This window comes from Macrotis lagotis, chromosome 7, assembly GCF_037893015.1.
Source record: "Macrotis lagotis isolate mMagLag1 chromosome 7, bilby.v1.9.chrom.fasta, whole genome shotgun sequence".
In the NCBI taxonomy this organism is placed as follows: Eukaryota; Metazoa; Chordata; class Mammalia; order Peramelemorphia; family Peramelidae; genus Macrotis; species Macrotis lagotis.
In genome coordinates, this window is record NC_133664.1 from 151,316,021 (window position 1) to 151,343,332 (window position 27,312).

Genomic DNA, 27,312 nt, shown 5'->3' on the forward strand with positions numbered 1-27,312 from the left:
AGGTTGGGGTCTCATTACCTGTGTTTTTCCCCCAGTGCTCTCTTGAACAGCAGAACGTGACAGCGCAGTGGTAGCCACAAAACAGGAGAAGAATCCAGAGAAGATATTGCTGACCCCAAAGGCAATAAATTCCTAAGAGAAAGACTGGACTGTAGCAAAGCTAGAACTATGTTCTTTAAGAGATCTATGTTAGGGGGGCATTTTTTTTTTAAGAAGTCAAATGCCTCACCCCTTTCCTTATCCACATTTACTTTGAAAAAATCTCTAGCTTAAAAAACAAACAAAAAAGAGAATTCAGCAGTTATTTCTTAATATCCTACCTCCCCTACCCCCAATAAGTCCTTCCCATTTAAAAAAAAAAACAGTTCAGCGCAACTGCATCTTTGTAACTGACAGTCCATGCCATTTCCCATTGGAGTCATTTTTAATGTCAGGTGGAGATATCTGGGAAACAGCAAGACACCTGAAGTTTGGACTTAATTGGTACCCAGAAGAGTCTTCCTACTTTAAATAATTTTTAAGGTAAGAAACCTGAAATGATGGACAGTCACTGATCCTGTGCTTAAATAGCTCTTTCATTACCTTGGTTTTAGGCTATTACAAGTCACTCATCTAATTTTCAGTAAACTACTAGTATACCTGAAGCTTTCATTTCTGGACTTAGTTGTTGCTGAAGGCTTGCCACAGACTTTAATAAGATAGAAAGGTCTAGATTTCTGGGTAATCACCAACCATTCAATTGTTGTCATTGCTCTGCTGCCTTTTCAGAAACTTGCACTACTTGTAGACATTTTTTGTAGTTTTTAAAAAAAGCATTTAGCTCTATAACTACCCTAACTGCTCTATTCCATCCAAATGAAGTTCACATTTTTAGACTTTTCATTTTAAATCTTATCTGATTTTAATAGAAATTGCTATATTGAAAATGTTGCTTATAAAAAACACACTGAAAAGATTGAGTTACACAAAGCATTCATAGTTCTTTTCCAAAGAAATGTTAAATATGCATATAATTCATGATTGAATTGCATAAATAATTTTAAAAATTAGATTTGCTTCAAAGAGAGATAGTGTGGATTAGTAAATTGAGAGGTAGTCTTGGAGTAAGGTTGCCTGACCCTGGACACTTACTTAATTTCCCTGGATCCCAGCCAGCTCTCGGAACAGATGCTGGACTGTACTGGTAATCAAACTTTCCTCATTAGAAGCTACTTGTACCAGTGAAATCACAGGCCCAGTTCACCCCACCTCAAATAATAAATAATAATCTTAAAAGTGGAAAGTGATACAACATCTACATTACCCCCATCAAAATTATCTCAAATTGATAAGTACTTGGGTACCTTTAACAGAGAATCAATCTAGTAATAGTATCTTTAATGGAAGAAGCAGATTCATCTTTCGGCAAATCCCAAACACCTCTCAGGTTTGTTTTTCAACCTTGGCAGAACTTTAAAAAGAGCAGGGTATCTGCGCTTTTGCCCCAACAAATTGAATTTGGAGAGTACCAGATTCAGAGGATGTATCTGCTTTAAAAATATCTTCCGCAATATGATATTCAATTAGTTTAGCATCTAATTAGTCAAAATAGGAAACTAGCATCCCTTGGCCTTCAAGACAGTTTCCTCAGAAGCAGAAACCTTGCGTCCCAGAGTCTCTGCCTTGACCACCTCCCAGGAAACAAACTGCTTTCCCTGGTTCCCTACCCCATTTAAACAAAGACATGCTTCATAGTGCTTGCCCTATTGTAGTTTATGAACCTTATCCTGGGCCCAAAAATTCCTAGTTACAACTCTGCTCAAAGGTTCAATCCTATAAGATAGCTTTGCAACAGGGATGAACCTACCTGGTTCCCATCAATGGCGTAATCATATTTGGTAGCATAGACTTTCCCTACAGACACAGCAATTGCATAGGCCACCACAGCAATGGAAAATGAAGCAGTAGCCATCTGAGAAAACATGCTTACTGTTGGAAGCGCAGGGGGCAAAAACCTATTGGGTTTTAAAAAAAGAAAAAACATTTATCATACTTGCCTACAATTGATGGTATCTCTTCCACTTGTCAAATGATAAATAAACTCACTTTCAAACTTTATGTTAAAGTATAGTAACTTAAACAAAGATAATATGGGAATGGAGAATATTCTATTAAACTGTATCTTATTCACATTGTTTTTGTTATTGCTTTCCCCAAAAGTTAATTTTTTAAGGTTAAGCTCTTTTGAGACCCCCCAAAGACTATAATCCTAGTTGTACCTCTGAAAAAAACAAAATCCAGAATTAGTAACCTTATAAATAATAGCTCATGTTCGTATAATGCTTTAAGGCCTATAAACTACTTTTCTCACAACAACCTTTTTTTGGGGAAAGGTAATATTACTATCATCATCTGAGCTATGAGGAAATTGAGGCTAAGAAACAGGAAGTAACCTGTCCTTGTCCACAGAGGTAGTTGTTGCCAGAACCACTGTTTGAAACCCGATCTCCTGGGACAGCAAGGTGATCCAATTGATAAAGTGCCAGACTTGAAGTCAGGAAGACTCACCTTCCTGGGTTCAAATCTGACTTCAGACATTTCCTAACTGTGTGATCCCAGGCAAGTCACTAAATCCTGTTTGCCTCATCTGTAAAATGATCTTTAGAAGGAAATGGCAAATCATTCTAGTATCTTTGCCAAGAAAACTCCAAATGGGACTGAACAATAACTCCTAAATGTAAATCTAATGCTTTTTCCATGAAAACCATCAGGTTCCACGTCAACCTATTTTATACATTTGTTTCTTCTGGTAGAGTCCTTTTTCCTCTATTCTCTTTGGTTTTAATACATACTTCTAAAACATGACATAAGACATTTGTACATAGAGAGGTTAGGATGAATGAGAAATTATCTATAGAAAGACTATAAAAAAATGAGATGCTTAAGAAAGAAATTAATGCCTTTGTGAAGATCTATATCTTGACCTCAGTGTTTCAGAGATAAAAGGAGATTAAGGTTGTTTATTTCTATATCAATTTTATATTACTCTATCTTCACAGCAAAATTGTTGTGAGATCATGCAAAGTTACTACTCCCCAGAGATTTGCATAAAGATACCAGATACATGCTCTATGAAAGAAATTCAGGAATGGAATTTGCAGAAATGACCTAAAAGTTCAGGCAGAGAAGGCAATCATTCACAAAGTGTAAAGAAGGAAAGAGCTGAAAGGGATTTCAGTCTTAAATAGAATCTCTTTAATCTGATAATTGATTACTGAATATGCATTAAATGTCATTATACAATTAGAGTGGTTGTTGTAAACAAACAGTTCTTCAGTTCTTGAAGAGCATCAATGACAACAGGAGGATGACGTCTTCATTTACAAGTTAATAGTATTTGAGTGAAGCAAGGCTGTGCAGTTATCAGCCTCTCTCCTAAAATCATTGGCCATGCCCCAGGATAGTGAGAAGGTCTTCCTCTCCCTGACTGATTCTTTTGTGAAGGCAAAGGAGGTCATCTTTTGCCTCAATTCTTACCTAACTTTAATCTAGGAATGGTGTTGCCTCAAACAAACTGAGACCTGGAAAAGACCTTAGCTTAAAAACCCATCAAGGTCTTTCACTGCAATTAGAGAAGTCCCAAAGTGAAAGTACCTCTGAGAAAGATAATCCGCTAATTCAAACTTGTTCACACCAAGGTATGAATGACTGGTAATCAGGTCATATCTTAAAAGAAAGCTTTAATAGAGCCTAAGGGCTTTAGGAACCTGCAGAATGAGGAATAGAATGAACACCAAGAAAGAGGAAAAATGATCCAGAAATGGGAAGCACCAAGAAGCATACAACTTGTTCTTAGGAAACTATAATCCTTGGAAGTTGCCTAATTAAAATCACTGCCGATGCTTCCCTCTTGCCTACAAGCCTGCCAATTATCTCCCCCCATCCTCAAAAGACCCCTTCTTTGAACTATTCATCCCCAACAGCTGCTATTCTCAATCTCATCTCTCTTTCCTTTCACTGTCTTCTGACTTTCTTCATTCTGGCTTCTGAGCTCATCATTCCATTGAAACTGCTCTCTCCAAAGTTACTGATAATCCCTTAATTGCTAATTCTAGTGACCTTTCTTTATTCCTTGATCTCTCTATAGCCTTTAACAACATTGATCAAGCCTTTCTTCTTGATACACTCTTCTCTATAGACTTTTCCAATCCCATTCTCTCTTAGCTGCCTCCTAATCCTGATAGCTCCTTCTCAGGCTCCTTTGCTGGATCTTCATCCAGGTTCTGTCTGAGAGCTATGAATGCCTTCTCAAGGCCCTTTCCTGCTTTCTGTTTTCTTCTCTATTCTGTTTCACTTGGTATTCTCATCAGCTCCCCTTGATTAAATTACCATTTCCTATGCAGATGATTCTCAGATATATTTGTCTAATTCTAACCTCTCTCTTGATTTCCAAACTCCTTTCCCCAACTGCTTATTGGACATTTCAAACTAGATGCCTCATAGAAATCTTAAAATTTATTACATCAAAAACTGAATTCATTATATTCCTCCTTCCCCCAACCCACCCTGCCTCCTAACTTTCCTGTATTGTCCAGGGAACCACCATTCTTCAAGTGATCCAAGCTCACAAACCAATTATCATCTTTGACTTCTCAATTCTGTCACCACCCATATCCAATCAATTGCCAATGCTATAGTTTCTATCTTTTTCTACCTTCAAAACATCTCCTGTGTAAGTTCCCTTCTTTCATCTGACACTACCAATATCCTGGTTTAGGCTTATCCACTCACCCTTAAATTATTGTAATAGTCTTCTGGTTAGTTTCCTGCCCTTCAAGATTCCTTTTTTTATAAAAAATGTAAATAGCATTTTTTTCTTTTCTAATTATAAGTAAAAATAATTTTCAACATTTTTTTTAGGTTTTTGCAAGGCAAATGGGGTTAAGTGGCTTGCCCAAGGCCACACAGCTAGGTAATTATTAAGTGTCTGAGACCGGATTTGAACCCAGGTACTCCTGCCTCCAAGGCCGGTGCTTTATCCACTATGCCACCTAGCCTCCCCCCAACATTCTTTTTTTTTATAAGATTGAGTTCTAAATTTTTCTCCCTCCCCTTCCCCTTCCCCTTCCCCTTCTCCATGGCCTTCAAGATTCTTCACCACTCCAAGCAATTCTCCACTCAGTTGTTAAACCAATTTCCTAAATTTTAGATCATGGTCATTTAGGTGGAGATGGAGTGCTGGGCTGAGTCTAAATGATTCCTCTTCCTGAGTTCAAATTTGGCTTCAGACACTTCCTAGCTGTGTGGCCCTGGGTATGCCACTTAATCCTGTTTGCCTCATTTTCCTCAACTATAAAAGAAATGTCAAACTACTCCAGTATCTTTACCAAGAAATCCCAAATGGGACAAGACTGAAAAACAACTGAAAAATAATTAAAACAAAAGTGAATTTCTGATCATGTCATCTCTTTCAGTAAAATCTAATGGCACCCTGTTAATTTCTCAATCAAATATAAAACCTTCTGACTTTTAAAGTCCTCTCTACCTTTCCAGTCTTCCTACATCATACTCCTCCCTGTGTATTCTGTGATTCAGTGACAACAGCTTTCTTGCTATTCCTCACAAGATATTTCATCTCCCAACACTTGACATTTTTACTGGCTGACCATTCTCCTTGCCTAAAACTCTCTCCCTTCACATCTCTGCCTCCAGATTTCCCTCTTTCTCCAAGTCTCAGCTAAAATCTCATCTTCTGCATACCTTTCCTACATCTCCTTCATCTTAATTAAAACCTGCCCTCTGAGTCTATATGAGACAGATGATAGATTCAGACCTAGATCTAGATCTACCCTCAGTGTTAGAGACAGATATATAAGATAGATATATCTCTCTATGTGTATATATATATATATATATACACATATAACTTGTTTGTATATTTCTCATGCACATATGTATTTTCATGTCATAGAATATCAGTTCCTTGAGAACAGAGCTTTTATTTTTTGCTTTCCAAAGGGCTTCGCAGACAATTTGCTATATACTATATAACCATATACCATATGTGTAATAAATGCTTGTTCACTTGCTGACTTGCCTATCTTCCCTGTCTTCCACCCTCTCCAATTGCGACTGATATAATAAGAATAATGGAAATGAAATCTAGAACTAAAACTGAAATCTAGTTCAATTTTAGCAGGAAGGAGAAAAGAAAAAGAACAAACATTTATTCAGTGCCTGCTATGTGTCAAGCATTTTACATGTATTATCTCATTCCATCTTCACCTGTGGAAATAGGTACTGTTATTATTCTCATTTTAGAGATGAGAAAACTGAGGCTGATAGAGAATCTATCTAGTAAATTCTCAAGACTCAATATTCTTTTGCTCCACAAAGCTGCCTCTTTGGAAAGGAGGAAGAACAAGATGTAAGGAAAGAAGAGAATGATAAGAATGATTAGAAGTTGGAGGAAAATGATGTAGTGAATAGTACAGTGAATATGTAAGCATCATAGCTCTGCTTCTTTTCAATTGTGTGACCTTCATTAAGTCATTTCATTTCTTTGGCCTCAATTTCCTCAATATAAAACTGGGTTTTATAGTTGTGAAAGCTATAAAAAAAAAAAGGGTTGAACTAGATGAGCTCCAAGGCACTTTCTAGATCTAAATTCTAAATTGGAGATTTGGAGATAAGAAGATAAGAAATTTGGAGATAAGAAGATAAGAAATTTGGAGATAAGAAGTAATTGCAGGAGGAAACAAATATTGAATCTCCATTGAAAGAGATCTATAAAGCCTCCTCCAGGTCTCATTCACCCAAACCCCCAAAGCCACTAGCAAGTTGGTTCCCTAGAATTATTGCTACTACTATTATTTTTAAGTTCTAGAAGTAACCCTGATTGGCTGTACTTCTAAACACTAGTTCAAGAAATCCCCTCTAGTGTATCTGCTCTTAACAATAGCCAGTAGACCCAGTAAGTCCTTTAGAAAGGTATTTACTCAGATGGCATAGCAAGGACATTTTTTATAAAGGATTTTCCTCAACACCAACATATTCTTCCACAAATACACTTAGAATCTTGCAAGGGGGAAATGTTGTCGTCAACTTAAAGTGCAGTGCTACAAAGGCACATATGTAGTGTATGTGGTCAAGATAACTTCAAGATAACTCACAACTCACAAACCAAAGGGCCTTAATATCCCTTCTCTCTCCAGAGGGTCTTCACAAGTTAATTGTAGGGCATGATTTTAGAGAAGGATGCATCAATTAGATGCTCAGATGGGATATCTCTGTCAGACCAGCTGGACCAAGAACCAGCTATATAGGTCAATTTGTTGCTAAAGTAGGGAGAGCAAGTCTCCGGGGAACTGTGTCTGCTTCTTACTGGACTCTGTTGCCAGGCAGAGATGCTGGGCTGGTTATTTGCCTGACCTTCTGAAGTCTTTCAAAGGGCAGTTACAGTTTTTTTTCCACCTTCAAGTCCTAGCTTGGCTGGGTGGCACTGCATTCTTTTCAGTTGCAGTGCTGCAGGTAAAAAACAAGGACCCTTGGCTTTGGTTCAGTGGAAACTTCTTCCCTTTGCCTTCATCATTCTCAGCTCTGAGGGTGATTTGTCACATCCAGGCAGGAGATGAAAGAAGATTTACCTCCTCTGGTCAATGAATTCTTCTAAACTCAAGAGTCCTTTTCCCTCAGCACTCCATGATGCTTTAATGGGATTACTTTCAATTCAGTATCATCTCCAATCAATATCCTTTGGGAAGTCTTATGAATAGATGGGATGAAAGTCTGATGCCAGTCTAGGACCAGGAGGCAAATTCACTGTCTTTTTACTTGTAATGGAAATATTCCCTTCCTGCCCATTCTAGGGTAGAGAATGTCAATTTTATATCCCATGGATTTTTTAGTTCCAGAAGACCTTTAGCTTTAGCTATAACCCTCTGTCATAGATATTATACACCAAATGCTAAATAATAACAAACTTTTACTATTTTAAAGAATTTTAAATAGTTTTGAAAATTCTTTCCTAGTTTTGATCTTAAGGAACTACAAATGTCAGATGTGGAAAGGAATTCAGCCATTTAATTTTAACTGTAAAGAGAATGACCTGAGGGCAAATTTGGTCAACAGAGACCCAGATTGAGAGCCAAAAAGTACCTTAGTAAATTGCCATTTGATAGATGTGGCCCAAATGGACACAAAGAGAGGGATTAAAATAGACAACTCCTCATATAGTACAACAATTCCCAGCAGTATTTCCCAAGAATGCAAATGATTTCTACCTTATTTTTTTTCATAAGGAAAAGGTTCCATATCACCATTCTTAAGATCAATCTTTTAAGCTCAGTGACAGCAGAACCTAAATCTTACAAACATGAAGTGTCAGAAGCATGCCAATATTTTCTTTCCTTACTAAGTCATATTTATTTTGGCTGAACATTATAAGACTCAAGAAAAACAGGCTTTTTTGTACTTCATAAAGACACATAATACAATTTAGAAATATTTAACTATATTTCAAATTTGAAAAAAAATTCACCAATATCCATGAGTTTCATTTTTCATCCTCATTTTTCAAAAAGCTGCCCAGACAGTCCCCCCCACACACACACACATAGAGTGTTCCTCGTACAGCAAACTGGGTCACTTTTTTTACAGCAACAAATTGGCCTATATAGCTAGTTCTTGGTCCGGCTGGTCTGACAGAGATATCCCATCTGAGCAGCTAACTGATGCATCCATCTCTAAAACCATGCCTTACAGTGAACTTGTGAAGGAGGCTCTGGAGAGGGAAGGGGCATTGAGGCCCTTTGGTCTGTGAGTTCAGTTATCTTGACCACAAATATATTCTCTATACATGTGCCTTTGCAGCAATATATTTAAAGTTGATGGTAACATTTTCTCCTTCCAATATTCTGGATATATTTGTGGGAGAAGATGTTGGTATTGAGGAAAATCCTTTGTTATAAATGTCCTTGCTATGCCATTTGAGTAAATCTCTTTGCTAAAGGACTTGCTGAGAAATCTGTGGACCACATATCCAATTGACTTAGGCTATTTAGACTAGTAGGCTATGCATTTTCTCTTCCTGCCAAGCTGATGGGAAAGGCAGTCAAAGGTTATTACCCTAATTTTATCAATAAAAACTGAGATAGACAATAGAAGAGACTTTTTCAAGATCACATGAATCTCTTATGAAAGACCTTCAAAGTAAAACAAGGGTCTCTCTATGCCTACCCAGTCTATCACTCTCCCCATTACTCCAAGCTAAAGAAATGTCCGTCAATCCCATTTCAGCTGGTGGATGTCATCCAAAGACTTCTGTGTAGCAAGTATCAACTTCAAAAGTCTAAAGAGAATGACCTGAGTGTAAAATTTGGTCCGTAGAAATTCAGGTTGAGAATCAAAAAGGACCTTAGCAGTTTCCATATGATAGATGTGGAAAATGATGCCCAGAAAAGAGGTTTCTTCCCCAAGGTCAAATAGGTAGAAAATAGCTGAGCAGAGATTTGAAAACAGATTCTCTGAGTCTTTCCAGGACACCATGATGTCATAATAGCCACAACTTTATCACCCTCTGCATATTGCAATCAATATTACTGACCTGTATAAGTTAGGTTAGATTGTCATGCTACACAAACAAGTCCAAATCAGAACTCTGGAACTACCTAAGTTTCTGCAAGCACTTTGAAAAGAGAATGAAAAAGAGAAGCTGAAGGCTGTGTTCAGATAAAGAGAATTTTCTCTAGTCTAGACAATATTACTAGTTGTTTCACTCTTTTTACATGTGAATATTTTTTCTTTGGTTTGTACATCTGTGAGCAGGGGCATTGAAGGAATACTTCTGAAAAGAAATTCGATATTTCTGTTTAAATGGAAAATATTGAGTTAAGATGAATATATTGGCAAAGAAGGATACCCTACTCACCCCCTTGGAATGGATTTAACAATGCCAGCATTGTACTTTTTTTCTAGGTCGACTCCGTATGAAATGGCTGTGGCTATAATTGTCTAAAATAAAGCAAAAAGAGAGAGACAGACAGAAAAAACCTCTTATTTTAAAAATCTCTCTTCTTGGAATATGATCATTATCTATTTATGTAAATAAATACATAGCCTACTTACCACAATTACTTCTATAGGAATAGGAATAGGAATTTTGTGTTTAAATCGATCATTTATTTCTTTAACAGCCATGCAAATAATGATGGTAAGCATCCCAGCAACGAAATCTGCTATGTTAGTGGTACCAATTTTCTGAAATATCTCTACCAGAGTCTAAAAAAAAAGGGAAAGTGATTCACTTAAAAAAAGTTGTATTAAAAGTTTAGCAGTGAGCATAAGTACAATCAATTTAATTTGCTTAATTATATATTTAATTATGATTCATAATGTATCAAAAAATTATTTGGCCACTCCCTTTAAGTTCTTATCAGGATTCTTTTGATGTGTGCCCAGAGGTTTTGCTTTTATTTTTCTTTGTAATATTTTTAAGGGTCCTTCCAGATTCTTTATATTACCTGCACTTGCTGAGCCAACCTAACTTTATTTCTGTTGTAAAAAAATAATAATATCCCTGTTCTCAAAGATCATCAACCTGGACACTCATGTAAGCACCATGATCCCATTGCATTTCATTTGCTAATTTTCTATGTACACCATAGATTGTACAGAGGTAGTTCAGAACATCAGATTTCTTATTACTGAACCATAGCAATGTCTAAAATTGTAGATTCAGAGAAGCCTGGAAGGACTGAAAGAATGAAGTGAGAAGAGTTAGAACAATTCATACAATGGATAAAACATTATAATGAGAAACAGCTTTGAAAGATAAGAACTCTGATCCACCTAATGACCAATCATGATTCTAGTGGGCCAATGAAGCATGCTTCAACTAATGAAAAAGCATGTTTCCTACTCTTGGCGATGTTCTAGAGATGCAGTACAAGACATGCATTTTCAGACACAAACAATGTGTGGGTTTGTTTTGCTCACCTATTTATTGCAAGGAAGACTAGAAAAAAATTTGGAACAGAGAAACTGGAGGAAGGAAGGAATAGGGATTTGGTTATATGGATGCTAAAAATAAAAGTGTAAATGATGCATTTTTTAAATGCACAGAAGAGCATGGAAGGAAAGTCATAGGGCAACACAGATTGACAGAGCAGTTTTGAAATAAACATGTTGAATTAAAAAAAATTGTAAACTAGTTTACCTAATTAAAGATCAGTTTTCTATGCAATCCTTTTTTTCTGTTCTGTGATATGAAAATGCACATTTTATGTGTATTTTTCAAGTTCAAAATAATTAAAATTTTAAAAATACATCTGATTCCTAAGCTCTATTAAAATGCCTGTAGCAATAGAGAAAATACTGGGTACTGACAAGAGTTGTTGTTATTGAATTGTATCTGACTCTTCATGACCCAATTTGGGGTTTTCTTGGCTAAGATGCTGAAATGGTTTGTCATTTCCTATAAAGATGAGGAAACTGAGCAAAAAAAGGGTTATTGACTTATCAAAGGTCACACAGTAAGTATCTGAGACTGAATCTGAACACAGATCTTCCTGACTCCAGTTCTAGTACTCTATCTACTGAACTACTTAGAGTACTAGCCTGGAAATCTGGTGACATGGAGCCTTAGGCTAGGTACGAGTTTTCTTAACCTCAGATTTTTTATTCTACAAAATGATGGGGTTGGACTAAATCATCTCTAGTGTCTCTTCTGGCCCTAAAATTCCATAATATAGTCAGAAAGTCAGTCAATAAACACTTATTATTTGAGACTCTTTAAGTAAAAGTTATGATCATACATATGACCACAAGGTTCTGATGACAATTCTCTGGATGATTTAAACACTCAAACAAACATCTTAAACACATTTGTGTCAGTTGAATGATATTTGAATTATCAAATGATATTTGAACCTGAGCAATCTTGATATTTCTAACACAGTACTCCAGTTGGCTTAGTACATTAGAAGATCTGGAGATGTATAAAGCAAGATCCCTAAAGATAGGGATTATCTCATTTTTGACTTTGTAATAACAAAACTCATTACAGGGCCTGGTTCATGGCAGGTCCTGGGACTGTTTTGAACCTTGCCTTGACTGCTCAGTTAGCTAGTAGAAAAACCATGAGAAAGTCAATTCACTTTTTTGAAATTCAATTTCCACATCTAAAAAAACATGGATAGTACTTGTGTTACTTGACTCATAAATTTCTCATAAGGAAGACATTTTATAAAGTACCACACAGATGGTAGAAATTTTGAGATAATTAGTTTTTAATCAAATCCTTTCCAACTCTAGATTCTGTGACTTTGTGCCAATTTATATATAAAAAGGTCCTCAATCTCCAAAACGATCCTATCTGTGTATGCTAATAAAGAGGTATGGCCAGGGTTCACCCACAATTACAATGGAAAAGGTCATAGGATCATAGATTTAGAACTGGAAGGAACCTTAGAGGCAGGTTACCTGGTGAAACTCCCTCATTTTTAACTTGAAGAAAATGAAGCCCAAGGGAAATGAAGTGACTTGGTCAAGGTCACACAGGAAGTAAGAAATAGAGTCTTTGCATATGAACCCAGGCCTCCTAATTGCAAGTCCACAGCACATGTCATTTTTAAAATCACAATAGATAACTATAGATGACTATAGATAACTTCTGAGTATTTTTTGAGGCAGGCATCGGTTTTTGTAATTCGATTAAATAATTTTTAAACTTGCTTTTCCCCTAGTTATGGACCAGATGACTCAAGAAAAACTAGTTTTGTTTTGTAAATAAGACACTCCTGAGGGGGAAAGGAACATGTTCTTCAGGAGAATTAGAAAAGGGGGAAAACCCAAAGAAGAGAATTAAGAGCTTTGTTATGTCAGAGTCAGCCCTGTGGGAATTACAGATCAAAATGCTTTTACTCAGTTACTTCAGACAAAGAATCTTCACTCAACAGTGGAAGATGGTGCTTCATTTCACTTACTCTGAATAAGTCTTTGTTTTACAGGCCCCCTTCAAAGTCAAGCCAAAGCAACTGGAACACCTTGTAAGTTGTAAACTATAGTTTACCCATTTCCAACTGGCATGCTGTACTTGCAACTCTCATGTCAATAATAAACTGTTCTCAATTAACCTATAGCAATGCCTCATTTATTGAGAGATCTCTGACTCCAAAAATTGAATTATTTCAAATATATGAGTCCAAGGGAATGACCAAAAAAAAAATCCTGAGAGGCTGCAAAGTTTAAACTTCATGAATACAATTCATATGATAACCCCCTCTCAACTTTTTTTTCTGTTTATTTTATTTTTAATTTATAGAATAAAACAAGCATTTCCATAACATGGTACAATAAATGTTCTGTGAGATATTATGAGTTGGTAGACTTCAGAAAAGCCTGGGAAAAATTGCATGAACTGATGCTTACTGAAGTGAGGAGAACATTGTATACACTAAGAGCAACACTGTGAGATGATGAATTATGATGGACTCAGCTCCTCTCAACAGTTCAGTGATTAAGGACAATCCTAAAAGACTTGTGATGGAAAATGCTATCTAGAGAAAAAACTATGGATTCTGAATGCAGAGCAAAGCATGTTTTTTTTCTTTGTTTCTCATGTTTTTTTCCCTTTAGATTTTTTTTTAGGTTTTTTCTTTTTTGCAAGGCAATGGGGTTAAGTGGCTTGCCCAAAGCCACATGGCTAGGTAATTATTAAGTGTCTGAGGCTGGATTTGAACTCAGGTACACCTGACTCCAGGGCCGGTGCTCTTATCCCCTGTGCCACCTAGCTGCCCCTCCCCTTTAGTTCTAATTCTTCTTTTACAACATGACTAATATGGAAATATCTTAAACGTGATTGTACATGTGCAACCTATCAAAATACTCACTGCCATGGGGAGGGGGAAGGGAAGGAAAAGTGGTAGAGAAAAATGTGAAACTCAAAAGCTTACAAAAAGATGAATGCTGAAAACTATCTTTGCATGTAATTGGAAAAAATAAAAGAAAGAACAAAAAAATAGTAAATTAAAAAAAGATGACTGCACATCAAACTGGAAATCTACTATGCACAACTTGCTATTCTTTTCAAATATACAACAAAATTATTGTATAATTTCTTTTCCCCCTTTTTTATCTCCCTTCCCCCAGAGATGGCCACCATTAAATACAAATATTAATTTTAATTTAGGCATAATTCTAATGAATATTCATTGATTGAGCTTTCTAGCCCACTATTGATGAGAAGTAACAAATTAGAAATTGGGAGGGACTTTTTAGAGGCAGGCACTTGACCCTAGTAAGAGGTAAGAACTGGGAGATCATAGCAAGGGAGGAAAGAAAAACCATAGCCACACTCAACAATCTAGTTATTTGGTGTTCCTTCTTTTTGCACTTTGATAGTTTAATGGCATTGTTGGATTGAAGCATGGAATAATAATTGATGTTTGGAAAGATGATGGAATAATAATTGATATTTGGAAAGATTATTGAATTATTTAAGAAAAGGTTTAGAGTCACAGAATTTGAGAGTTAGCAGGTACCTCAGCAGACACTGAGTCCAACTCATGGACAAAAGGAATTCCCACTATCATTTATGTGATGAGTGATTTAATTGTTAGGAAGGTTTCCCCACCATTTAAAACCTAAATTGGTCTCTGGGCTACTTTACTCATTGCCCTCCCAAATCAAGCAGAATGAGCCCAAAATCTTCAAACATTTAAAATGCATGAAGACAAGTTATCATGTCTTTGCTAAGTCTTCATTTCTTCTAGCTACCACTCCCAGATTCTTCTATTAATCCTTAAGGACCTTCCTAGTTTCTCTTCTCTGGACACTTTCCAGCTTATCAGTGTCCTTAAACAATACTCAGGATGAAGCCTGATGAGGGCAAAGTACAGGGGTTTGAGACTTTTATACTACTGGAAGCTATGAACTTCTTTAAGCAACTCTGATAAAATTTGCTTATTTCATCATCCACATCATCCTGTTGACTGATACATATTGAACAAAGTTATAGGCCACAAAAACCCTCCCAGATATTTTTCAAAAGAATGTTTAATTCTTCATGCCTCCACATCTTATAATTAGAAGGTTAATGTTTTTATACTTAAGTGCAAGACTTTGCCTTTTTATCCTTATTCAATTTTATCTTATTAGACTCAATTCAGGGCTCTAGCCCAGAGGTGTCAAACACGTGATGGGTGGCAGCCCAAATCAGATTGAAATATAATTGGGAAATATAAAATTTAGTGTTCATCATCACCACCACTACCCCCTGTTCAATTTGAGTTGACCTTAATGCTCTAGTCTGTCAAGATCATTCTGGATCCTGACCTTCCTTCAGTGTGTAAATTATCTCTTTCAGCTTTGTATCATTTGCAGATTCTCTGAACATACTATCTGTGCCTTTATCCATATCACTAACACAGTGTTAATCATCACAGGGCAAAGTCCAAATCCCAGGGGGTATTCCCTCCTGTCTCTTTGACATTGAATATTGCCAGCTACTATTGATTGCACTATCACCTAATCCATGATCTTCCCATCAACAACTTTACTAAGATCTAAGTAAATTATACCCACATCTAGGTGGCACTGGACTTGGAGCCAAGTTGTATTGTTTAGTCATGTTCAACTCTTCATGTTCCCTCATTTGGGGTTTTCTCAGCCAAGACATTAGAGTGTTTTGCTGTTTCCTCTTCCACTTCATTTTAAAGATGAGGAAACCAAGGCAAAAAGGGTTAAGTGATTTGCCCAGGTCTTCCTGACTTCAGGACCAGCATTCTATCCACTGAATTCAAATTCAGCCTCAGACACCTACTGACCTGTGTGGCCCTGGACAAGTTTCTTTACCTTTATCTCAGTTTTCTCTACAAAATGGTATAATAATAACATTTGCCTCCCAAGGCTATTGTGAGAATCAAATGAGATTATATTTGTATAGCACTTTATCAAACCTTAAGAACATTATATAAATTCTAAATTCTTCATCTACTTTAGTAATCTAAGTGGCAAAGATAAATATCTCAAACAGGTCCTCTGACTTCAAAAAGTATTATCTTTGCATCCTGTTATATACTTGCTCAAATTTGTTTGAAGTCAAGCTTTTCCATGATCAGATATAAAGCCCTAAGATAGTTGTTTTCTGACTTTTATTGGCCAATATTTCATTGTCAAAAGAAATCTACCTGATAAAGCTGTATAAGTATCAGAGTCTATATACATGCAGATATAGATTGACCACCAAATGCTCATTTTCTTGCCTTTTTCTCTTAGAAATCATTGGTGGGTGAGAATGCAGAAAATGCAGAAGGAGCCACAAAAAAATAAACTTCACAGGATCTCCTTACCTACTGAAGGTCCTTACTCTCAGAGTGACAAGTAACTGTTGGGAAACAGTAACTTAAAAAAAATTCAGCTACTAGGCTCAGGTCACACTATTTGACAAAATATTGCTGGGGAAACCGGGCAACAGCTAGCAGAAATTAGATTTAGACCAGGACTTCATACTATATAACTAAGTAAGCTCCAAACAAATCCATAACTAAGATATAAAAGGTCATCTTATAAACAAATTAGAGGAGCAAGGAAGATATTTTCTTTAGATTAACAAAGGGAAAATTATCATAAAGATTAAGTTGATAATATTGATTACATAGAATATAATTTACAATGCGGTTAAGATTAGAAGGAAACAATTATGTGGGGAAATAGTTTTCAGCAAGTTTCTTAGATAAATATATAAAAATGATTCAAATGTATATGAATAAGAGCCATTCCCTGGCTTATTATAAGAATTCATAGCTTGAAAGCTATGAACAAGGAGATTTCAAGGGAGGAAATCCAGACTATCCTGTGGTCATATGCAAAATGTTTTAAATATGTAATATATTTGAGAAATACAAATTAAAGCAACTCTTAAGTATCCACCTCATGCAAAGTGGGAAAATGACAAATATTGGAAGAACTATGAGAAAATAGGAACACTGAAGTATTGTTGGTGATGCTGTAAAAGGAACTAACTTGTAGTAGACTCTTTGACCCATCAATTACACTAATGGGCCTAAGTTCTTTAGAATCTCAAAGAAGGAATAAAGGACACAGTGATATAGCAGTTCTCTTTTGCAACAGTAAAGAACAGGAAACTAAGGAGATGCCCATCTACTGGAGAATGGCTGAACAAATTGTGGTATATAAATATGATGTACTACTACTGTGCTGTAAAAAAAGCAAAAGAGAGAGAGAGTGGAAGAAAGACAGAGACAAGAGAGAGAGAGAGAGACAGACTGAGGCAGATAAATGATTTCAGAGAAACCTGCAGGGATTTGTATGAATTCACAGAGTGAAATGAGCAGAACCAAGAGAATTATTCATATTTTAACATCATATTGTAATAAATAAAAATTCAGTAAAACTTGAGAACTCTGATCATACGATGTGCAATCATTGTTTCAGAACACTAATGATGAAGAATACTGCCAATCTCATGATAGAGAAGTGATAAGATAATAAACAGTCATGAGACACATATTTGAATTTGGTCAGTGTGAGGATTTGTTTTGCTTCGCTATGTTTACTTGACGAGGGGTTTATATTGCTTTTTTTTCTTTTCTTTTTCCTCCAGTAGGAGAAGGGGGAGGTAGGAGAAAGGTTTGATAACTGAAAATAAAACTATAATTTTAAAAAAGAGACTTTGGATTTAACTTACATACTGAGTGGGATGAAAAGCAGCTGTGTGGCATAGTGGATGGAGACAGGAGAAGACCTGAGATCTGACACATACTAGTTATATGACAAGAGAGAATGTCACTTAATCCTTCAATACTCCCAGACAACACCCGACAATTCTTAAGTTGCATAATAGGCACTTCTCTGCCTTTGATAGAAGGTGTTTGATCACTGAGAGTGTCCCTGCCAATGAAATCATAGTTCTGGTGCCCTTCAAAATGAGCAAGATGGATGGAAATGAGTTTGAACTGAAACCAAGATCCTTTTTTTATCTTTCTCTCAGAAAATCCTCAGAGGAAAATCTCTCAAGAGCCTCTTTTATCTTTCTTTTTTTTTCCCTCCTATCTCTAAGTTTTTCTAGTATTTTGAATTAGATTTTTGTAAAGATTTTTCCCTCCTTCAAGTCTAAGATTCCCTAATCTTCCTTATATTTATCTCAGTACTACAGGTCACAAAACTCACAATGAGAGAGAGGGAGGAGGGGAAGAGAAAGAAAAGAGAGGGAGAGGAAAGAGAATGAAAGATAGAAAATGAGAGTAAGACAGAGAGAGAAAAACAGAGAAAGAAAAAAAGGAAAAAGAGAAAAATAGAGCAAGACAGAGAGAAAATGAGAGCAAGACAGACAGACAGAGAGAGAGAGAGAGAGAGAGAGAGAGAGAGAGAGAGAGAGAGAGAGAGATTGAATTAGTCACATTCCTAGAGGAAATATCTTACAACAATCTTCCCTTGAGGAGAAAGCTGCTCCTCTGCATTTGTTGAAGGATTCTGTTGTTGTGAATGATCATATCTGATAACATCAGAAGCAAAGCTCTGTTCTCCAAAGTTACCTAACTCATAAAAGCTATTATGAAAGGGCTTCTAGGCCTCCTGATTCACATCAGAAGAAAACACCTCATTATTCAGTATGAAGCTGGAATAACTCAAATACTTCCATTCAACTTGGCCAGTTCCCTAAGGAGGTTCAAATCTAAGAATAATGAGCATAATGGGGACCACAAAGGGCACTCTTAAAACATTTCTTATTAAGGAGATTATAGGTTTCTTAATAAGGAGACTGTGGTAATTTCATGACTCAAAGCTTTGCTGCACCACCCTTCCCTACCTACTATTTCCTTTTGTTAATTTTTATGATTCTCCTCAATTCTCATCTCCTTTCCTACATCTTCTACCTAGTCTTAACTTTCATAAACTTCTGCAAGAGCCCCCTTCTGGCTTTATCTTGACTATGGAAATTTTGAAGAAGACATCAGGTTAGTAATATACCTCACAAAAGATGAAGACACCAGAAAAAAGGAAAAATGGGCTCCTATGGAAAAGAAACGAGGATATTCATGGCAAAATAAGAGTAGGATTAATGGGTGTTCAGAGACATTGCAATTTGGTCATCATGTTTCCTTTCTCTGCTGTTGCTTTCAACTGGCTCAGATAGACCACCAAACCTACATAATAAATCTATCCAATATAGACTCAATCTTTTCAGTCTTTTTGTTTCAGTACCCATCTCTTTATCCAAAAGGGATCTGTAGTCATGCCTTGCTTGAAATGCAGTTCCTGGAGAACAAAATGTCTCTATTTGCCAGAGGATCTGTGGTCATAAGACAATGGATTGTTAAGGAGTTCAGTTCCTGGATAGCCAAGAAGGACAGAGATCAATGAATGAATGAATGTCTTCCTTCTAAGTTCAAAAACAGGCAACATCCTTAGTTCAGAAACCAGGGGACTCAAGTTTAGAGACAAGTTGACTTGAAGAATATGACAGTAAGATAACTGAGAGTTTGGGAGAATGAAAGAGTAAATTAAAATAAGACAGTGTAAAAGGTATGTAGATGGGCTGAATTCAGGAAATTCCAAGTGTTTTCAAGTGTCCAAGCTTCCTAATGAAACAAAATTCCATTATTTTTAACACTAACAATCTGTTGTTGATGTTATCTCACCCTGATTTATTTACAATCCTAGACTCTGTGCCACAAGAAAGACAATGGCTACAGGTACATTGGATTTAACTAGAGTGTAATTATATCTATCTGTATTATAGTTGATCAAATTATATGAAAGAATTCCATATATGACTGGAAAATGGAGTTAAGCCAACATAGAACAAAAGTTAGTGATAATCATGGGACAACTTATGTCCACTGCACTCTCATGTTAAAAGAACTCAAGGAAGATCCCAATACACTGAGAGGATTTCTGGGATTATAGACTAAGAATCACCATGGAAGAAAGGTCATGGGGGTTGTGATCTCTACTAATGGGGGTAGGGGGAAATACTCATAATTGATGAGATAACTGATCTATTGAAGCATTGTGTTAAGTATGCAGAGAAAGAATAAGGGATATGGTAGGAAAAGCATCAAATAAAACAATAAACAACAATCAGTTACTATTTTTTTTCTGATTGTGGCATTTCTGTCTGTAACACACCCATTCATTCACCCAGCCTTCCATGTTCAGGACCTTAAAGGTTATCTTGGCTTCTTTGCTCCCCATCACCTCTCACATCACAGTTATTAAGTCATATTTTCCCATTTTCATGTTTTTTTTATTCCAGTGCCTTCTATTTATTCCCTCAATCTACTTTAGTTCAGTCCCCAAATTCCACCTCCTGGGACTGTTTTAGTAGACTCCTTACAAGTCTTCCTATCTCTACTCTTTCCCACTTCTTCCAAACCTTCCTTTATGATAGTAATGAGCAACCAGAGTTAATTTATTTGGAGCAGCTAGGTGGCATAATGAATAGAGCACCAGCCCTGGAGTCAGGAGGACCTGAGTTCAAACCCAACCTCGGACACTAAATAATTGCCTAGCTGTGAGACCTTGGGCAAGTCTCTCAAACATCGTTGCCTTAAATAAATACAAATTATAAAAATAAATTATATATACTTTAAAGTTTACTAAGTATTTTGCAAGTGTTTTCTCATTCCATTCTCACAATACTCCAATGAAGTAGGTACTACAATTATCCCTATTTAACAAATGGGGGAAATTAAGATTGAGAGGAGTTAAGGGACTTGCCCAAGGTCATGCAGATAGTATCTGCAAACAGGATTCAAAATTAGGGCTTTTATCTACTGTACCACCTGTCTTTTATCAGCCTTACACTGAATACTTCTGAATATACTGATAACAGAAGAGAGGGTGAGATCAGCATTGGCAGTATAAAAAAAATTTTTTTAAAGAATACTCACATATATTATTGAGAGGACACCATTATAATTTTTGGTTGAAACATTGAGGACAATTTTTAGTTGTGAAACAAATACTTGAAAGGCAGCTGCTGTTGTGAATCCTCCTACTAAAGGATCTGCTAGATATCGAACAATGAATCCAATCTGCAAGCCTCCTAACACCAACTAATATAAGAAGAAAGAAAGAAAAACAAATGGTTTTCTTGGAGACAGAAATAAAAAAAATGCCATCATTATGACTCTTGCTGATTGTTGCATAGTTCTGCTCAGTTTTATAGAGTTCTTTCCACAAGCTATCTTACTTTATGATTCCAGCAATCCTGGGAGATGTCATAAAATGCCGGATAATCAGAGAGGTTCAGTGGTTTTTCCCATGGTTGCACAATTAATAAGTTTAAGAGTCAAGATTCAAAACTAGGGCTGCTTAGCAGTCCTTTTACCATGTCATATTACCATCTCATATCTGACAATCATTTTGTCCTTGTATTCCCACCATCTAATAGTGTGCCTGGTGCATAGTAAATGCTTAATAAATATCTGAATTGAATTGATATGTCTTTAAAGATTCATCAGAACTGTGTATAACCTTTGATCCAACAATATCACTACTAGGTCTATATCCCAAAGAGATAATAAAAAAGGGAAAAGACCCACAAAGAAGCAGTTAGGTGGAGCAGTGGATAGAGCACTGGCCCTGGAATCAGGAGGACCTGAGTTCAAATCCAGCCTCAGGCATTTAATAATTACCCAGCTGTGTAATCTTGGGCCAGTCATTTAACCCCACTGCCTTGTCAAAAAAAAAGGGGGGGGAGAAAAAGACTCATATGTACAAAAATATTCATAGCAGCTCTTTTTGTAGTGGCAAAGAATTAGAAATTGAGGAATGCTCATTAATTGGGAAACAGCTGCATAAATTGTGGTATATAAATGTTATAGAATACTATTGTTCTGTAAGATATGATGAGCAGATAGATTTCAGAAAAACCTGGACTTACATGATCTGATGCTTAATGAAGTGATAGATCCAGGAGAACATTGTACATACCAACAATAATGTTGTGTGATGATCAACTAAGACAGCCTTAGCTCTTCTCAGCTATTATTAAATTAAAATATTAAAGACAATTCTAAAATTCTGGAAATATTGATAGAAAATACCACCACATTTGGAGAAAGAATAATGGAAGTCTGAATGCAGATCAAAACATATTTTTAAAATTTGTTTTTTGTTTTTTCTTTCTTGTGTTTTTTCCCTTTTGTTCTGATTCTTCTTTCACAGAGTGACTAATTTGGATATATGTGTAACATGAGTGAGCATGCATAACTTATATCAGATTACTTGCTATATTAGGGCAGGGGAAAGGAAATGTGGGAGTGAAAAAACTTTATAAAAATTAATCCTGAAAACTATCTTTACATCTAATTTGAAAAATGAATAATTTTTTAAAAAATTTAAATCTAAAAAAATAAATATACATCAAAATACCTCACAACACTTAAATAGATATTTCAGGAATAATTCTCCCCATTTTACTGAGAAAGTAACTGAGACTCAAGAAGGTTAAATGACTAGTAATAGTAAAAATAACTGACACTTATGAAGGACATTCCAAAAATTTTACTGCAATGTTAAGCTTAAATTGTTTAAGTGCAATTTTAACTTTGACAGATTAATTATGTCTCTTAAATTTAATAGATTAGATACCCTTAAAGTTTACATACAATATCATCTTATCTTTACAACAAACAATATCATCTTATCTTTACAACATACATTATCATCTTATCCTTACAACATTGCCTGTGAAGCAATATTTACAGATATTATTTTCATTCTACATATAAGGAAATTGAGGCTTAGAGAGAATAAGTGACAAGCTAGCTATGGTAAGAACATCATAACAAGCCCTCCATCACATTTCCAGTAAAGATTAGAGGTGGGATTCAAACCTAGGTCCAATAAGAAACTAGGATGATTTGAAGATAGTTCAGGCAACAATAAATACAAAAATTTTTCTTCTGGATTTGTGATTTCATTAGTGTGGTATGGAAATTCCCTCCACCAGTGGTAATTGGTAATTCATCTATAACTTAAATTCTTAAAAAATTCTTAAAAAAAAAAGTTAAAGACTAACTGAAAGGTTAAGTGACTTGCCCAAAGGACACAAAGGGAGAATTTAGATCCAAGTCTTTCTGATGCTAAGAATGACTATCCATTCACTGTACCTTAATGACTTTCCAGAATTGTTATTTAATAAAGCAATCATGACTTAATGTATATTTGCCTTGGAGATACTTTACCTGTATAATGCCTACTAAAACAGTGAGGGTGCTGGCAATTATCACTCTCTCTGCATCTCTTTTGTCATTGTCTATAGTGGTAATGTTGTTGACAGTTCCATTAATAAATTGTTCATCGGGGGCCATACTGAGCACAACAGATCCCACCATCAAACTGACCACAGGAAAGGGTCCTGGAAATTACAGTAAATTTGTGATTAGTCAATTAAGAATTACAAATGACTATACATTATTGTCCGTAATATATCAAATAATCAGCTCTTTAGTTAAGGGGAAAAAAAATTTGTTCATTCAACCAAAAAAATATCAAAACCTCAATTCCTCATGGCACACATATTGATCTTTTTTTTCATCTTATTAGTAATATGCTTATTTCCACCCCATGTGTTTTGATCTGTGTAGAGATGAGTTAATCCATGGTCTTATTCAATTTTTCAGGTTTCAAAGCAAGATAATGAAGGAGGGGAGACTAGTTGTTTTTCTTTTTATTATGGAGATAAGTCCAGGACTAGAGAGACTTAAGCAAATGAATCAGCAGCTTTCTTTTCCTCCAACCAGTCCCTAGACTACTGAATTCTTTGTAATTAGATAGTTCAACTTTGGGTTTTGTTTTTGGGTGGAGATGATGATGGTGGTTGTTCAGTTGTATCCTCTTCACAGCCCCATTTGGAGTTTTCTTGGCAAACATACTGGAGTGGTTTGCCATTTCCTTCTACATTCATTTTACCCATTAGAAACTGAGGCAAGGAGGGTTTAGTGATTTGTCTAGGGTCACACAAACTCATAAATATCTGAGACCAGAATTGAACTCATTGAAAATGAGTCTTCCTGACTCCAGGACTGGTCCTCTATCCTGTGTCACCTGGCCCCCCCACTTTATGTCTATTTTGCACTAATTAAAAATTTTCCAAATTTGCAGCAGTCCAAGACAGAAGGAAGAGTGTGTGGTAAGAAATGGAAATGGAAAATTATGAGGTTATCTTTGGGGAAGAGCAAAAAGTACAATTTGGCTAACAGGAAATAAGACTTTAATTTGATGCCATTAGAGGAGCTAGGATTCAAATCTCAGTATTATAGCTTTAGGCAAATCAGTTTCTGGGCCTCTATTTCCTCAGATGTTCTCTGAGACCTAGCTCTAAACATATAATTCTTCCAGGTTTAGGGGTTTGGACTCTATTTGTTAGGCAATTGAAGGTATTTGAGTTAGGAAGTGGTTTATTCATATCATTACTTTAGGATGATTAAGTTGGCAGAAGTTCCAAAGAAGAGATTGGAGATGGGAAAAACAATCAGTCAATCAATCAATCAACCAACATTTATTAAGTTCCTACTCTGTGCCACAGGCTCTGTACTAAGCACAGAAGATACAACAAAAGCAAAGAACCAATTTATGCCCTCGCCCTCAGGGAGCTCACAATCTAACTGAATATCAGACAAAAGCAGGTAAGAAAATGTTAGAGAAGTTCAGATAACAAAAGACCAAAGGTAGGGGGATGGTAGTGGACATGACTTTCAAAGGAGGAACTAATATGTAAATGATATTAGAAATGAAAAAACTTGACAACTTAAATGAGGGCAGGGAATGAGAAAGGGAGTAGAGGACAGAATCAAGGAAAATTTCCAATATTTTTATTGTAGATAACTGGGAAAAATGATTGTATCATTAATAGAACTAGGCAAAGCAGGAGTGAAAAGTAGGAAAGTTAATGAGTCTAATTTGAGGCATGTTGAATTTGGAATGCTAAAGAATTATTGAGGTGATGACATACAATAAACTGGCAAGAATCTGAGTAACATTGCTGAATATCAACATTAATATTTTATTTACTAGACCATACTTCCAAAAAATAAAAATAAAAAAATTAGGGAAAGAGAAAGGAACCCTATTTTGAGTTACAACAAGGAAGAGAACTAGCTTTAAAAAATGTTTTGGAAAAACTTTAATACCCCTTTCCATGTGATGGAAGAGATATATACTTAAATGGTATATTCTAAAGATATTTTTTCCTAATGTGCTAAGGTTTCTTTCATTCAAAACTATGTTCCATTTATTGAGCTATGTGCTAAACATTGCACTATACATGGGAAAATACAAATAGAAAAAGCAAAATAGTTCCTGCAATCAATGAATTTACAATTTAATTGGGAGAAATTAGTCTTAAATTGAGTGCTCCTCCAAACTCTATATTTAGTCCTATTCAGTCCTCTTCACCTCTCTCTCTTAACATCTCCCTTAGCAATCTTATTTAACTACCAATAATTTGCAGATGGTGCCAACATCTCTTATCTCCAGTCCTGACCCTGCCTCTGAACACCAGAGCACATCTCCAAGTGCTTATAAAACAAGATCACCATCACCTCAAAATCAATAAGTACTAAATCAAGTATATTGCTTTTTCCTTTTGCCTAAAACTACTTTTCTCCTTGACTTCACTTTCCTTTGGTTGTGCTGCTGTTTACCTCATCGCCTTAAGTTGTAGTCCTATGTTATCAAAGACTATTTCTTCTCATATCTAATCAATTTACAGCCAACCAATCAGTCGATAAAACTATTTTATGAAGTATCTACCCTGTCTCAAGTACAAGATGCTGAACAAGTGTCCCTTTGCTTCCACTCCACATTTCTCACATCTGTCCATTTCTTTGTTTATACTGCAACAAACCACTTCAGGTCCTCATGGGTTCCCCATGGATTACTGCTATAGCCTCCATTCAGGTCTTCTCACTTCCAGTCTGATTTGCTCTAATTTATCCTTCATATTGCAGCCAGAACAATCTTTCTTGTGACTAGATCTAGTCATTTCACTTCTATGCTTTAACTCTTTAGTGGTTTTCTATTACCTGACATTCAAAGACCTGCACAATCTTGTGGGCTTGACCATCTGGTACCATCCTAACTTTCCAGGTTGTATAAGCAGTTCCCCTATATTGTGACACATCCATTCCCATTATTATGCAAAATCTTGTTATAAAAATCACACTATTTATGGGGAAAATGAGTTTGGAAGAAAAATCCTCAACAACTTTGTCAGTGACAAACCAGTGCTATTGTTTATGCATGTTAAACAGTTAAGAAATACACAAATACTCCAATAAATAAATGCATCCAGGCTGTAGGAGCAAGTTGAGCAGGCCTGCCAAAATCAGGGCCTCGGGGCTGGAGGCTTAGGTTGGTGAAGAGGTGGGATGTTGTGGAACAGTCTTTTCTTCTTCCATAAATCCTACTGAACCAGAAGATGGCATCTTCTTGCAGAAGCTTTCCCTGATCCCACAGTCAGCAGTGATTGTTTTCCTTGTTTCTCATATAGCTCTAATGCATTTATGTAATACTGTGTATTTTATATTTCATTCTATTTTTGCTTTATACTCCTCAGTTTCAAAAGGAATGCCCTGTTGAAATTTAAATCACTGAATTCTAATCTAATTCTAATCCAGTGAAACAGTGAGTTCAAAGTGATTTTAAGGTTTTCCTCTTTTCATTTTAACTTTTATATAAGATTTAAGACCTTATATACTTTCTAAATAAAGTGTCAATTTTGTAAAGGGTCTTTTCTCTCCAAAGTGTTACTAGAATTTGAAAGGTTATGGTTTCCATTTTTTTCTCAGTTTTCCCCACTTCTCCTTAATTATTTTCTATTGAAACAGAAAATTTTATTATTTCTTTCAACAAGGGTGATGCATTTTCAAAACAATTACCAGCATATTCCATAAATAGAAACAACACACAAACAACCAAAGTGACTCATCAAACCCCAAATCAACTGAAAAGTCAAATCCTCAGAACTCTGACTTAGATATTCTGAAGGTAGTATTAATTGTCCATGTTAAACCAATATAGAGAGAGATTACGTTCATAATTACCAACTGAGATGTGTCTTGATGTTCCAAAGACAAAATATGTCAAGATGGGAAAGAAAGCAGAGTAAAGACCATATCCAACAGGAACTGCAGCTAGTAGTGCATATGCCATACCTGAAAGTACATCAAAAATAGTTTAATTTACAAACCTAAAAGTTGGTGTTATATCTTCTATACTGAGAAAATTTTTCTTACTAATAAGCATTCTCACCACTCTTAATATTTTATTTTTTTAATTACATGTAAAAACAATTGTTTT

The 27,312-nt window shown here is 35.8% G+C and overlaps 1 protein-coding gene across 3 annotated transcripts in view; it reads right to left on the bottom strand.

Annotated features, from left to right (window-relative positions):
* SLC26A4 (solute carrier family 26 member 4) overlaps nt 1–27,312 on the bottom strand; it is a 60,635-nt gene that overhangs the window by 27,007 nt on the left and 6,316 nt on the right. For all 3 annotated transcript variants that reach the window (XM_074193930.1, XM_074193929.1, XM_074193931.1), the window contains exons 4-10: nt 27,057–27,167; nt 23,196–23,368; nt 20,895–21,059; nt 10,105–10,257; nt 9,908–9,990; nt 1,847–1,994; nt 19–132 (exon numbers count right to left, since the gene is read on the bottom strand). In XM_074193930.1, coding sequence (XP_074050031.1) covers nt 19–132; nt 1,847–1,994; nt 9,908–9,990; nt 10,105–10,257; nt 20,895–21,059; nt 23,196–23,368; nt 27,057–27,167 — 947 coding nt within the window. The remainder of the gene's footprint in view (nt 1–18; nt 133–1,846; nt 1,995–9,907; nt 9,991–10,104; nt 10,258–20,894; nt 21,060–23,195; nt 23,369–27,056; nt 27,168–27,312) is intronic.